The following is a 13,571-nucleotide window of genomic DNA, read 5'->3' on the forward strand; positions in this document are numbered from 1 at the left end:
TATCCATAAGTGCAAAAATTGCAACACCAGAGTTTTACTGGCTGTTATATGGAGCTTGAGTGTTTATATTACTGGTTCAGATTCTAGGCTAGAAGAATGTGAGCATCCAACTAATTAGAAGTTGAGTGGCACCAAGGTTGCACTAAACATCAACGCAGTTATAAGACACTTACCTATTTTTTAATAGATGTAAACTAATTTTTCTTCAGGAACCAATATGAGAACGTGTGGCAAGATATCTCAATGGTATATATAAAAAGTATTTATCCATATTCCAGTTACAGGATTTCTACCTGTTACAGAATGTTTTCTGTCACCTAAGACACATTATATTTATATTGGAGCTAGTAAATCTGTTAATATTGCAATTCATTGAAGCTAAGAAATACTTGGCTCTATTTAAATATAAAAATTAATTTCCTTAGGAACTATATCAGCTTTTTGAGTATAATTATTCTTTGTATCTCATTTCTATAAGCATCTTAACTCTCATTAAAATTCAGTTTACTACTCAGCTGTTCTAGCTCTATCTTCTATTGCAAACAATAGAGATAAATTAATATATCAGGACTCCCTCTCACTCGATGAAATTTCTGTTTTATCCGAAGGTTAAAAGTATGCATTTGCCCATTATGGATTTTTCCATTTTATAGCACATATATACAGTTCTGAGACTGCCAAGTCTTTCAAACTGACATGATTCTCTTCAAAGTGAAACTACTTTTTTTTCTTAACACTTCCAGAATTAAAAGCTTTTAAATCTCTAAGCTTGTTATTACCAAAGCTGACAAATGGTAAAGCAGTAGTCATACAAGATAGGAAAGAATACTTTAGGAAGATTTCTTTAATGCTTTGTGATTTTTCTGTAATTGTTTGAACCTACTGCCAGTCAAATTAATAAATTGATAACATCTCTAGTTGGGATGAAGAATTAAAGGATTAAACATCTTGTGTTGATTTTCCCACATTGTAGTCTTATGGACTGAATATCAGCTTTATGAATCATTGGTATTCTCTTAATCCTGTAATAGATTGCATTGGCTACCTTATGTATAAGGTTCCTTAAGTACCTGTTTTATCTACCATCATTGGAAAATCTGCTTCATATTGAGAATGCTTTGGATTTTAAAAAGAAAACTATTTTTATTTAGACTCGACAGATATTATTCTAGATCTCTTTTCACTAATTCCTTCGACATACTATTAATTTACTTAAGATTTACTCTGGATGTCAAACTTCTTGATTTTGTTATTCATCTTGGTTATTTGTGTCCAGAATAAAATTAGATTGAAGGTACAATGATAGGAAATCCTTTTTTTTTTTTTCTATGCTTAACAACTACTTTATGGAGCATTTTGAAGATCATCTCTTTAATGATTTCTCCTAACTTAAAAAAATTGTTTTAACAAATGCTTTATTAATAAAGCATTTAAGAGTTTAGTCTCCCTGTCCAGGAAGAAATCTGGGATTTCTTACATTAAAAGAATATCTTAATGCTCTGAGGACTTAAAATACTGTGTCCTTTTTATCAAGAAGATCTCAACTTTCTTTACTCAAGCTTCTTCCACAGTACTTTATTTTTAAGCAGTCTCCAGAATGTTTTCCCCACATTCATATCTTGAATACTCTTACTATAGTTTTCACGACTTAACTACTTTTACACACATTTTTCTTAAGTTTATTTTTCAGAACATATATTTGACTGACTTGCTAGTTTTTTTTTTTTTTTACTTTCCTCTCTTTTAACTTCAATTTTTTTTTTCTTTTTCTATTCCACTATACAAAAAAATATCCTTGAACCATGCCTCAAGTTCATTCAGCTTCTGCACTTATGACACTCTTAGGCAATGCATTTTTTTTTCATGACATCTCTTAAACTTGTCTACCATGAAGCTGGAATTTTTCTGTTGCAAACAATCTTGCCATGTTTTTTTTTTTCTCTCTCTCTCTCTCTCTCTCTCTGGCTGAATTAGTTATCCCCCCCAAAGTCTGCCATAATTACTTATTAAAATCTTAACTGCAAGGTTCTGTTGGTTAAGATTTCAATAAAGTGTAATTATGTAAGCAGTGTAGTTTGTATGTATGTATGCTGATGGTATACCATAATCTACCATGAGTCTCTTTACTGTATCATGTTTTCCTTTTTATTTCCAAGAATTTTTGAACTTAGAATAGATTTTGATGGCATATATAATTAGTTTACAAAGAGTAACTACTACTTCTGGATTTAGTTTAATATCTCTTCTAAAGATGTCTTTTTATATGCTCTGAAATCCAGTATTTCTAATTTCTCTGGAAATAGTTAACTCTTGCATTTGTCTTATTACATGTTTTCTGTTTTCTTACAGTGCATTCCATGGAAGGACCATTCCTGCTGCACAGAAAACACCACATATGATGTGCACACCACTGACATGTACAATTTTGATTATAATCACTGTTCCCAAATGGGCAAAAATATGTCAAGTGCTTGCATGAGCCACTTTACTCAAGATCTCTGCTTTTATGAGTGTGAGCCGCATATTGGATTGTGGGTAGTTAAGGTGAAATTGCTTTTGGTTTTTAAAATTTATAATATGGATATGCATAATCATTAATTCTTAAGAAGAAATTTTCCTGCTTTTGTTATAAAGTAAATTATAATAGACAAGAATAATTTATATTTTTGTCTTATTTTCATTTCATTTGAATATTTTTGTCAAAATATTCAAATATTTTGTTCAAAATATTTTGAACCTTTACCAAAACAGTTTGCATGTGAACTATCTTCTTGACTAGTGTGGAGTGAGACTTTTTGTTCAAATAGACATTTTTGCTTTAATAATTAACTTATAAAACAATTTTACACTAAAAACATCCATGTTTTAATTATATCACTTAACCATTATCCTCCCCCTTCCATTTACAGTAAATGTGATGCATTTTTATTTTCTATTGGGAAATTTGTCAAAATTCACTTGTCTTTGTCTCCACAAGAAGAATAAATTGTTAATAAATCACTTTATAAAATCTTGAATTTGCTAAATTTAACAATTTAACAATACTTGATAAAATGAAGTTAAAAACTTCGGTAATGTTCATAATGGCAGCAGACAACAAAGAATGTTGACTGTTTTCAACAGCTGCATTTTTGGCTAACATATATCAAGAAATCAATTCAATAAAATCTTTTATTTAAATATGCTGAAACTGTATAATAAAACTTCTTTTTTTTTTCTTATCTTAAATTTATTTTGTTGAAAGTTTATTTTTCACTTGGTTAGAGTATAATAAATTTAGTTTAATCCTTTATCCAAGTGTGAGCAAACAAAGTTTGCACCTGAAAGTATCTTCAGGACTGGGGTAAGGTGGTACAACACCAGGGCACTCCTTGCAAAGGTGGAGCAAGCTACCAACACCCCTATCTCAGTATCTCCCATAATGCAAAACACATCTCCTTGCTGATATGTCTAATGTTATGCATTAAGGGAAGGGCCACAACCCAGACTAGTTTCGACCTTTATTGAGGTCTCTTCAGTGGGAGCTGAGCCCAAGTGGAGATACCATGCAGAAGCATTAGCAGGTCATCTCTACCTATAGGATTAAACTAAATTTATTAAATTTATTTTGTTTCATCATATCCATATGAGGAGAGTGGCATTGAGTTTAATGGGCAACTTCCAGCAAGAGTACATATGCACAAACATTCAGGGAGCTGCACAACTTGTAACAGCTGAAGTTTTGTTTTCATTATTATGGAGATTGGAATGAGATTGTGGGTTTTCTTTATACAAAGGAAAGTTTACAGGAATGGAATCTGAGAACTGATAGATTTATCTTCTATGATCTATGTGGATGATAAGGCTGAACGAACTCTTTCCACTTCTGTCTGTCCCTGGGAAGTCCAAACACTTCTATGCAGTTTGGTGTTGCTTGTTGTAATTTGGTTTTCAGGTTCTCTTTTATTTTGTCTATCCATCTAATTCTGGGCCAACCTTTGGATTGTTTACCTTACATCGTTGTATACAGGACTTTAGTTGGTAATCTTTCTGTTCCCATTCTGATCACATAGCCAAACCATCGCAGTCTTCTTTCTTGAATATTGTCTATTGTTATTTCTTGATTTTATCATTTCCTTATGTCTTTTGTTTCTTAGTCTATCCAGCAGAGATACTCTAAACACACACATTAACCACAGTGAAAATTATTTAATTGTAAATATTTCATTCCAAGTATCTTTAGGACATCATCAGTACAGTAGTTTAAACAATAATAGAAATAACATACGGTTAGGGTACATGATTATAATAGAATCTCAATAAGCGTGCGTGACATGTTACAGAAGTAAAAAAAAAAAAAAAAAAAAAAAAATTATTTTACACAATTTTGTATGACAATTTCCCATACTTTAGGAATAGTAAGAATGTCGTTGTAGTTTAAATTTGGCTTGTGTAGTAGGGCTTCAGCACTTTCTTTATATAAACGTTCATGTTTATATAAAGATCTATGTAAAAGTTTAGACTTTTCCCAATGGATCCTATGCTTGGATTTTCAGTTCCGTGTTGAGAGAGACCAGATTTCTGCGGTTTTGTTTATTTTGTTTCATTATTGTTTAAACTACTGTACTGATGATATCCTAAGATACTTGGGATGAAATATTTACAATTAAATAATTTTCACTGTGGTTAATATGCGTGTTTCTTGTAGTGATGAACTCGCCACAGGTTTCGTTATATAAGAAAGAGATACTCTAAGTAATCCTCTTAGCTAACCCATTTCAATAGCTAATTTTTCTCTTCAGCTTTTTTGAGATTCCAGCATTCACTTCCCTAGAGAAGTATTGGGAAGACCATTGTCTCATAGATTCTTACTTTTGTTACTTGTCTGTCTCTTGACTTCCATATTTTATTTAGTTCTCCAAAAGTTTTGGATGCTTGGCTAATTTGTCTGTTAATATCTTTTTATAAATGTAATTTCACCATTGTACTCAATTACTCCTCCAAGATAGGTGAAGTCTTCCACCTGCTTTAGATTATTACTATCAATTTCAATTTTCAGATTGGCGTTTCTTTTCCTATTTGCATAATTTTTGTTTTGTCTATATTTAGGTTTAATCCAAATTTCATAAAGGAGGAATATATTTTATCAGTCATTCGTTGTACATCTTCCGTGCTTGCAAGTAATGCAATGTTGTCTGCAAATTTTAAGTTTGTTATATTTTTCCCATATATTTTGATTCTGGAGTCTTCTTTGTTTAAGACTTACTGGTTGCTTCTTCCAGTGTAAGATTGAACAGGTCCAGTGACAAATTGCATCCCTGTCTTACTGCATTCTGTGTGGAACCAGTTGGTTAAGGTGTCCTCCACCTGTACTGCACTTTCAGATTTCTCATATAGATTCTTTATTATTCTTATAGTTTTGTTTGGGAATTCCAAATTCTTTCATAGTTTCCCATAGTTCTCTTCTACAGATTGAATCAAATGCCTGATGAAAGTTTATGAAATTTATATAGCAACTTTGGTTGTACTCGAGCGTCTTTTCTATTAGCTGCCTTAAGGTGGATAATTGATCAATTGTGCTTCGTTCCTGGTCTGAAAGCTGCTTGTTCTTCTCCTAATGCTAGTTCTTTATATGGCTTAATTTGTTTTTGAAGTACTTTCGTAAAACCCTTACTTGGAATACTGAGGAGACTAATGTCTCTGTACTTTTGTAGATCCTTTCAAATGTTTTTAATAGTTCCAGAAGTTGTTTCTTTCCTGCTTTTAAGAATTCTGCATGTTCTGATCAATATCTGATGATGCTTTCCTAGTTTTAAGTTTATCTATGCTGTGTGCTATTGTTTTTCTTTTGTAAAGATATTTGTTTCTTCTTCTATTTCAATAACTGGAATAACGCCCTGAGAGCTATCGTCTCTAAAGTATTCTTCCTATCTGGCCATTCTTTTTGTTTTACTTTCAATTAGTTGTCCCTCTTTGTTTTTGATCATTATCATTTGATATATTTGTTTATATAACCCATGGAGATGGTTTGCTTTTGATAGCTTCTCTGCCATTTTGCATTTTTCTTCTAACCAGTTCTTGTCTCTTTTAACTAGTTTTCTAATTTCTCTGGTTAATTTATTATATTCATTCCTATTATAGTTCTGTTTTAATGTCATGCTTTTCCTTTGGTTCACTTAACGTTTTTACCTCATTCGAGATCGAATCTTTTTACTTTCTCTTTCTGTGTAACCTATTGTATTTTCTGCTGATTTTAATATTTCCTTTAATTTGCACCCATGTTCTTTGATGGTTATATTCTGTTTTGGTAGTTCCTTCAAGTTTTTATCCAGTTCTAGTTAATATTTTCTTAGAATGTTATTGTCTTGTAGTTTATTTACATAGTCTCCTTTTGACTAAAAGTCCTTTCAGATTTTAACTTTATTTTTAGGTTTGCTAGTACTAGTTTATAGTCTGATCCACGATCTGCAGCAAAGGATTGGCAATTTAGAATACTTGATTTCCATCTTTTGGTTTACAGTAATAAAGTTGATCATATTCTTGGTTTGTCTGTATGGTGATATCCATGTCCATTTTCTTTGCGGGGTTTTGTTGTTTAAAGAATGATGGTTATTGTTAGTCTATTATTTGAGCAGAAGTTTAGCAGTCTTTGCCTACTTTTGCATTTGAGTCTCCCATTACAATTAAGAGATCTTGACTTGATGTTTGCTGTACTGCTTTTTGCAGTGCTGTATAACATCTCAATGTCTTCTTATGTTGAAGTTGGCAAGTATACTTGAATAATAGTCAGTGATCCAATTGATGTTTTAAATCTTGTTTTAATTATCCTAGGTGAGATAGGGTTATAAGACAATAGAGTTTTGAGCTTTGATTTTAATATAAGTACTACTCCCTCTTGGTGTTTGTCTTCCCTGCCTGAAGTTAAAATTTTGTACTGTCTCCTTTTTCCAGTCCATCTGGTTTCAGAGTTCAATCACTTCCCATCTGTAGTTGTCTAATTCATGCAGCAGTATTTCCAATGCTCCTTCCTGGTGAAGGGTTCTTACGTTCACTATGCTTATTTTTTCCTGTCTGCTGGGTGATGTTTTGTTCTAATAACATATTTTTCGCCTTCACTTTGTTTGACTGGGTGACGGTCGAGCTGGCATGCATCTTTAGGTTAGAGTTCATTCAGTTTCAGTGGTTAAGTTTCGTCAAGCAACAACCACCACTCCTTGACCTGAATTCAGTTGCTCCTAACATGGAACACAGATGCTGTTTGCAGCCGATTCACTGAATACAGCGCTACCAAGTGAGGGTAGCCATATCTGACTAACCTTACTTAGTTTAGCTTGTGGGTCGACAGTTTACCGAGGTGTGGCCACTACCAGTTTACAGTAGTTTGGAGCCATAAGTGAGAATTGGGTGTCTAGTGAGAGCCAATCCAGCTGAACCACAATTATGTGCAATCGTCCAGGTGGAGAGGTACTATCTTTCCTCTACATCCCCTTTATTATAATATTATTATTATTATCCACAGAGTTGATTGTGGTTCAGCTGGATTGGCTCTCACTAGAACCCAGTGGCCACACCCCGGTAAACTTTATCGACCCACAAGCTAAACTAAGTGAGGGTAGTCAGATATGGCTACCCTCACTTAGTAGCGACTGTATTCAGCGAATCAGCTGCAAACAGCATCTGTATTCCATGTTAGGAGCAACTGAATTCAAGGAGTGGTGGTTGACACTTGACGAAACTTAACCACTGAAACTGAATGAACTCTAACCAACCTAAAGATGCATGCCAGCTTGACCGTCACCCAGTCAAACAAGGGTCGTGTCCACTATTAGGAGACCAAGATAGCGAAGACAATGTTATTAGAACAAAACATCACCTAGCAGACAGGAAAAAATAAGCATAGGAACTTAAGAACCCTTCACCAGGAGGAGCATTGGAAATACTGCTGCATGAATTAGACAACTGCAGATGGGAAGTCATGTAAGTCTTTTTGCAGCTTCCAAGATGGCCTCTTGTTCTATATTTGTTTCTTTCCATTCTGATAAATCCCTCTCCACTTAATCTGGTAACAACCCTCACCAATTTGTCTAGATTATATCCCTCCCCTTTCCATTCACAAAGTTCTGCAAGCTGCATTCCTTCAATCTGTCCTTGTATCCCACATCCATCATATAGACCTGAAACAAACTTAGTTAACCTTTTCTGGATCCTCTTTAATATCCTCATCTCTTGAAAACAAGGCAACCAAATCCTTTCACAGTACAATTTTAGCAATATGATCCTTCAAGTCTGTCCACCTTAACTCTCAGATCTCATCTCTTCTACTCCTTAGAAAATTTCTCCATGTATTCTGCATCCCAACCTTCTTCCTACATTATGTTCTGCTTGGTGCAGAGTCTGCTGATGCATGATGTGACAAGCTGGTTGGGATCTTTTTTGGAAGATCACAACCAGCTTGATGCAGAGGCTGATGTTGGGATTCTGTATCCTAACCATCCCCAAAAATCAGGCAAATTAACCAGATAACATATGCATTTACAGAAGATGCTATTAGTGGGTGGTAAATGGGCTGAGCAGACGAATAGTGGCTTATGTAGACAAAGATTGAATAGTGAAGACAGAAGGTTGTATGGAATGGTGTGCTCTCTGCAAGGAGTACCATTCCTTGCAGAAGTGGTATTGACAAAAAACATGATCTTAAATGGCAAGCAGTTTCAAGTAGTGATGTAGGCAAACATTGGAATTGGACAATGAGACATTTGGGTGTATGGTCCAACAGAAGATTCTTAGAAGAAATGGAGGAATCTTTTGAGTTGTTAGAGCAGATAGCTGATGATGTTGCTTATTCTAAACAGCAGAGTAAGAAATTATTATTAGACATATAGAAATGTGTTGGGAGAATTTGGAGAAAAGAGCTAAGTAATAAATGTTCTGGATTTCTCTTTAGGACATCACTTGCACATTAAAAACATAATGTGCAAATATTCATGTGAAGAGATGACAAATATTGTTGATGGCAATACCTTTCAGCACTTGTTAGGATAGGAAATTTGAAATAAGAGTTATCAAGTTATCACTATTTAGCTTTAAGTAGGAAAAAAAATGTACAAAACTTAAAATGAATCAAAGTGGAGCAGCTTTTGGAGCTTAACTGTAGACTCAAATATACAAACATTTGAGAAGAAATTGAAAGTTTAAAAACAAGAACTAACACTTGAGTTAAACTTTAAGTGAATGCAATTTTATGGGTAGATTTAAATGACAAATATCCAAAAGTTTCAGAGGCGAATTATATTAACTTTCTCAACCACGTAGTGAATCGAGGATTTTTGGGCTATAGTGACAAACTACATATTGGAAGTATGTTGATGTGGAGACAGGTTTGAGACCATAGCTAACAACAAGCCTTAAAATAACTCAACTTATTATGAATGTTAAAGGATTTTTTTCTAAAATGAATGCTACGAATATTAAAGCTTATGGGAGATCCCTTTAGCAGTTCTATTTAGGGACATATAGGTAAGAAAATAATTGAACAAACGTTTGTTTTTGTATGAGCAATAAAGAATGCTCATATTACATTAATACAGAAAGCATATATGATGGTGTTTAAGTGTGTACCTGAAGGAAGATAGTTTTTCAAAATTATTGAAATAGTTTAGACAGTGAAAAAATATTAAACTCCTGTTCTAAAGAATTGACTAGAAATTTTGAATTATCTTTAAATAAGGTATTCATTTATGTAATTGACAGTTTTATTTTTAAACAAGTCACTTATATAGAATAATTTGCTTTATCTTTCTAGACTAACAGAAAGATAGCCAACGAAAGGTTCCAGAACGTGCCGCTTTGTGCAAGTGACTGTGAATCTTGGTGGCAAGCTTGCCGAAATGATTTCACTTGTGCTTATAACTGGCCACGCAACTTTAAGTTTGTTAAAGGTTAGTAGATATCTTTTTTCATTGAAACATTTCTGTTTTGGTTTCATGATTATCCTTTCCTTTCTGAGTTGATGTACAAGGGGCAAAAAATGTAAAAATGAAACTTCTAAGAGCATCTGTAGCTCAATCAGTATTGACAATGCTCTTCACTTGGAAAAACCTAGGCTCAAATTCATCTAGAATCCAAAGAATCTTTAACAGGGCTCTTCAAGCAAGGGTGAGTTAGCTGACTTCATATGGAGACTGTAGTGTTTTCCCTCGTAGGAACTTTCGTTTTTCATCTTGCAAAATAGGCAAACTACCTAGAAGAACATTATAATTTACAGCCATATGGCAGTTAATCCTATCTTAATTGTCTACTATTATAAACATTAAGCAGGTTTGTAAGAAGCCAACTTACTTGACTGTAATGACAGGCTATTGAACCTAACTTTAAAAGAGAAGACGGGATGGGAAATAAACTTCACGTGTCAACCAGCAATTTTTATTTCGTTGACTTCAACAGTAACCCAAACTGCTGTGATGATTGAAATTGTACATTCCTTTTATGACAAAGGAAAGGATTAATTTAATTACTGATAGTTGTTTTAAAATAACATTTTCTTTTAAACCGATAAGTCATTTCCTGATACGTATTCTCATGGATGCTATATTATTACCCAATTATTTTCCTATGAAGAATTTTCCTCCAAATTAGTCTCACTTGTCAGCACTCAATCTTATTTGTTTTCCATGGCATTTCTGACTATCAATCCATCTCTATCTTGATTTTCTTCTGGTATTTTTTCTACTATCTTGGCATCAAACATTTTGTTTTTAGCTAACCTCTCCTTTCCCATTTTAAGTGGCCATACTACCTATCTCTGCTCACACACTTTTGAATGCTAACACTGTCAAGCTTTCCTTCCTAATATCTTCATCATTAAGGATCCTGCTGTTGCCACCTGTTCACTCCCCTAGTTTTTCTCAAAACTAGGGGAGTTTTTCTCAAAACTCATCTGATCTTGTCTATTAAATTATTATATAATCTCTAACTCAACTCTCAGACCTAAAAGTTCAAATTGGTTTGAATCCTGTCTTATACTGCTCATTTAAAGTTTTGGCTAGTTTCGCTTATTCCATATAAAGTTATTCGGCATGTCTTTTCCATATTTAATTTGTCATCTTCACTAAAAATTGTCTTTAAATAGCTGAAATATTGTTTTACATTGAGAATGTAGTTGAAGTTTTCTATGTTCCTCTTTTCATAGTTTCTGGTCTTTTAATTGCTACTTTTCATGCGAAATCATAATTTAGTTAAACTGGCCACTTGACACTGGATTTGTTTAGAAGTACATCTGCATAAAGCAATGAGTTAAGTTTTATCTCTGATTCTAATATCAGGTTTAATCTCACTTTCTTTCATAATGTGATCAGTATAAATAACAGTGGAGATAATGCACCTTTGTCTTACACCTGATTTTGCATCAAACCACCTTTATTTCTAGTTGCTGACTTACTACTTAAATATAGACTATTGCTTTCCTATTTCCATTAGTTCTTTGACATCTTGAGTACATTTCAAGACTAACATAAAATAGATATAGAATAACCCTTGAAGGTTCAGCAGGCTGAACTGATTTAAGTGGACATCTGCTTTGCAGATGTGCTAACATACATTTACTTCCCAAAATGATCTAGATTAGAGGTTCCCAAACTTTCTCTGTTCGTAGCACTCTTAGCATCTAGGATAAAAGAAATACCTACTAATTCAATTTTATTAATTAGTTGGGTTCAAACTATTAAGTATTTGTCTTAAAAAATATACATAAGTTTGCTGTGGCACCCCTGTGCACAATTTGTGAACCACTGACTTATATAATTTATATAAAAATGCAGTACTGATTTTGTTGGCAGTTGACAACAGTAAACTGAAGTCTGAAAAAAAAAACAGGATATGTTAAGCCAAATGACCCCACTCTCAAAGTAAAATCTACTGTTATCTGGATCAGAAGTTTTCACAAATTTTCTTGGTTCACAGTGCCCTTAGTTTAGGCAGTGAAAAAGCCCAAAGATCTTTCTTTCCATAAAAGCCTAACCTAATATCTGGAAATTTCCAGACTTCATATTTAGAGCTCAGACCAAGAGGTGATACCAAGGTTGAAGCAATGTAGAACTCATATTTCCATATGCCAGTTGCCAAAAGTGTCGCACCTTATTATTAAAATTCTCTGGATTAGAGATAAGTTGATGGAAGTTTTTTCACTTGGCTATGCTACCAATTATATATTTGGTTTAATCCTTTATCCAAGTGTAAGCAAAACAAAGTTTGTGCCTGAAGTATCTTCAGGCACAAACTTTGTTTGTTTACACTTGGATAAAGGATTAAACTAAATATATAATTTAAAATCTAACCAAGTGGGGGGAAAACTTCCAACATCTTTCTCTAATCCAGAGTAATTTAATAATAAAATGTGATACCTTTTGGCATATGGAAATATGAGTTCTGCATTGCTTCAACCTTGGTATCACCTCTGGGTCTGGCTCCCACTGAAGAGACCTCAAAGGTAGAAACCGGTCTGGGTAGTGACCCTTCCCATAATGCATAGCATTATACATGTCTGCAAGGAGATGCGCTTTGCATTATGGGATACTAAGAAAGTGATGAGAACTTAGTGGCCACCTTTGCCACGAGCTTCCCCAGTCCTGAAGATACTTCAGGTGCAAACTTTGTTTGCTTATGCTTGGATAAAGGATTAGACTAAATATATAATTTAGTCTAACCAAGTGGGGGAAAAAAAAACTTCCAAAAAGCTTCAGGCTTACTCATTTTGAAAAGATTCTGGAGAAATTTGTAAGAACTCATACAGAATTCAGCAGATTAAGGTAATATTTATGCAGACCAGCATGAATCAGGGAGTAAGAAGCTTACATGTGGAGTTCCACAGGGTTTAATCCTGGACAATTGATGTTCAATCTTTGTCAATGATATTGTCATAGAACTCTAGGTTCAGTTGTTTGCAGATGTTGAAGTCCAGGAGAGTTATTAATAATAGTGCTGATATTTTGGCTCTTCAACAGGACTTGAATAACCTGGAAAGGTGGCAAATGAATGGGAATGTCAGTTTAATGGAACTAAATGTAAGGTTTTAAATTTGAGATCCATGGATGGGATGCTTCATACTCACTTGGAGTTATATTAGAAGCCAAAGGAAGCAAGGGATCTTTGGGCAATTGTGGATAGAGATTTGAAGTTTTGAGGACATATTATAAAGGTTGAAAACATCTTGGAAAATTGTGGCAATGTTGAGAACATTGCCATGAGCGATAAGCATGCTGTTTATCAATATAGAATGAGACCAGGGTCTCATTTTATAAAGCTTTGATCAGACTACATCTGGATTTCTGTGCACAGATCTGGTCATATAGAATTTGAAGGGGGATGAAGTAAGTTTGGACAGAGTGCAGAGACAAATAACAAAAATATCAGGACCGTATAATGTCGATTATGAGGATAGTGAGACTGCAGAGTTTGGTGGATAGAAGGCAAAGGGGGAGGTTTGGATATTTAAACTCTTGAAGGGTTATTGTATTAACACTGATTTTTCATATGGCAGAATGAGGGAAACAGCATTTTCTTTTTCCAGCTCATGCTTAATGATATTACTCATCCAT

The 13,571-nt window shown here is 33.9% G+C and overlaps 1 protein-coding gene across 5 annotated transcripts in view; it reads left to right on the top strand.

Moving 5' to 3' along the window:
* LOC150094954 (folate receptor gamma-like) overlaps positions 1-13,571 on the top strand; it is a 39,917-nt gene that overhangs the window by 16,424 nt on the left and 9,922 nt on the right. For all 5 annotated transcript variants that reach the window (XM_090411371.1, XM_090411375.1, XM_090411373.1 and 2 more), the window contains exons 3-4: positions 2,350-2,544; positions 9,782-9,917. In XM_090411371.1, coding sequence (XP_090267497.1) covers positions 2,350-2,544; positions 9,782-9,917 — 331 coding nt within the window. The remainder of the gene's footprint in view (positions 1-2,349; positions 2,545-9,781; positions 9,918-13,571) is intronic.

Source organism: Typopeltis vanoorti, chromosome 21, assembly GCF_054136105.1.
Source record: "Typopeltis vanoorti isolate ZY-2024b chromosome 21, IOZ_Tvanoo_1.0, whole genome shotgun sequence".
Taxonomy (NCBI): domain Eukaryota; kingdom Metazoa; phylum Arthropoda; class Arachnida; order Uropygi; family Thelyphonidae; genus Typopeltis; species Typopeltis vanoorti.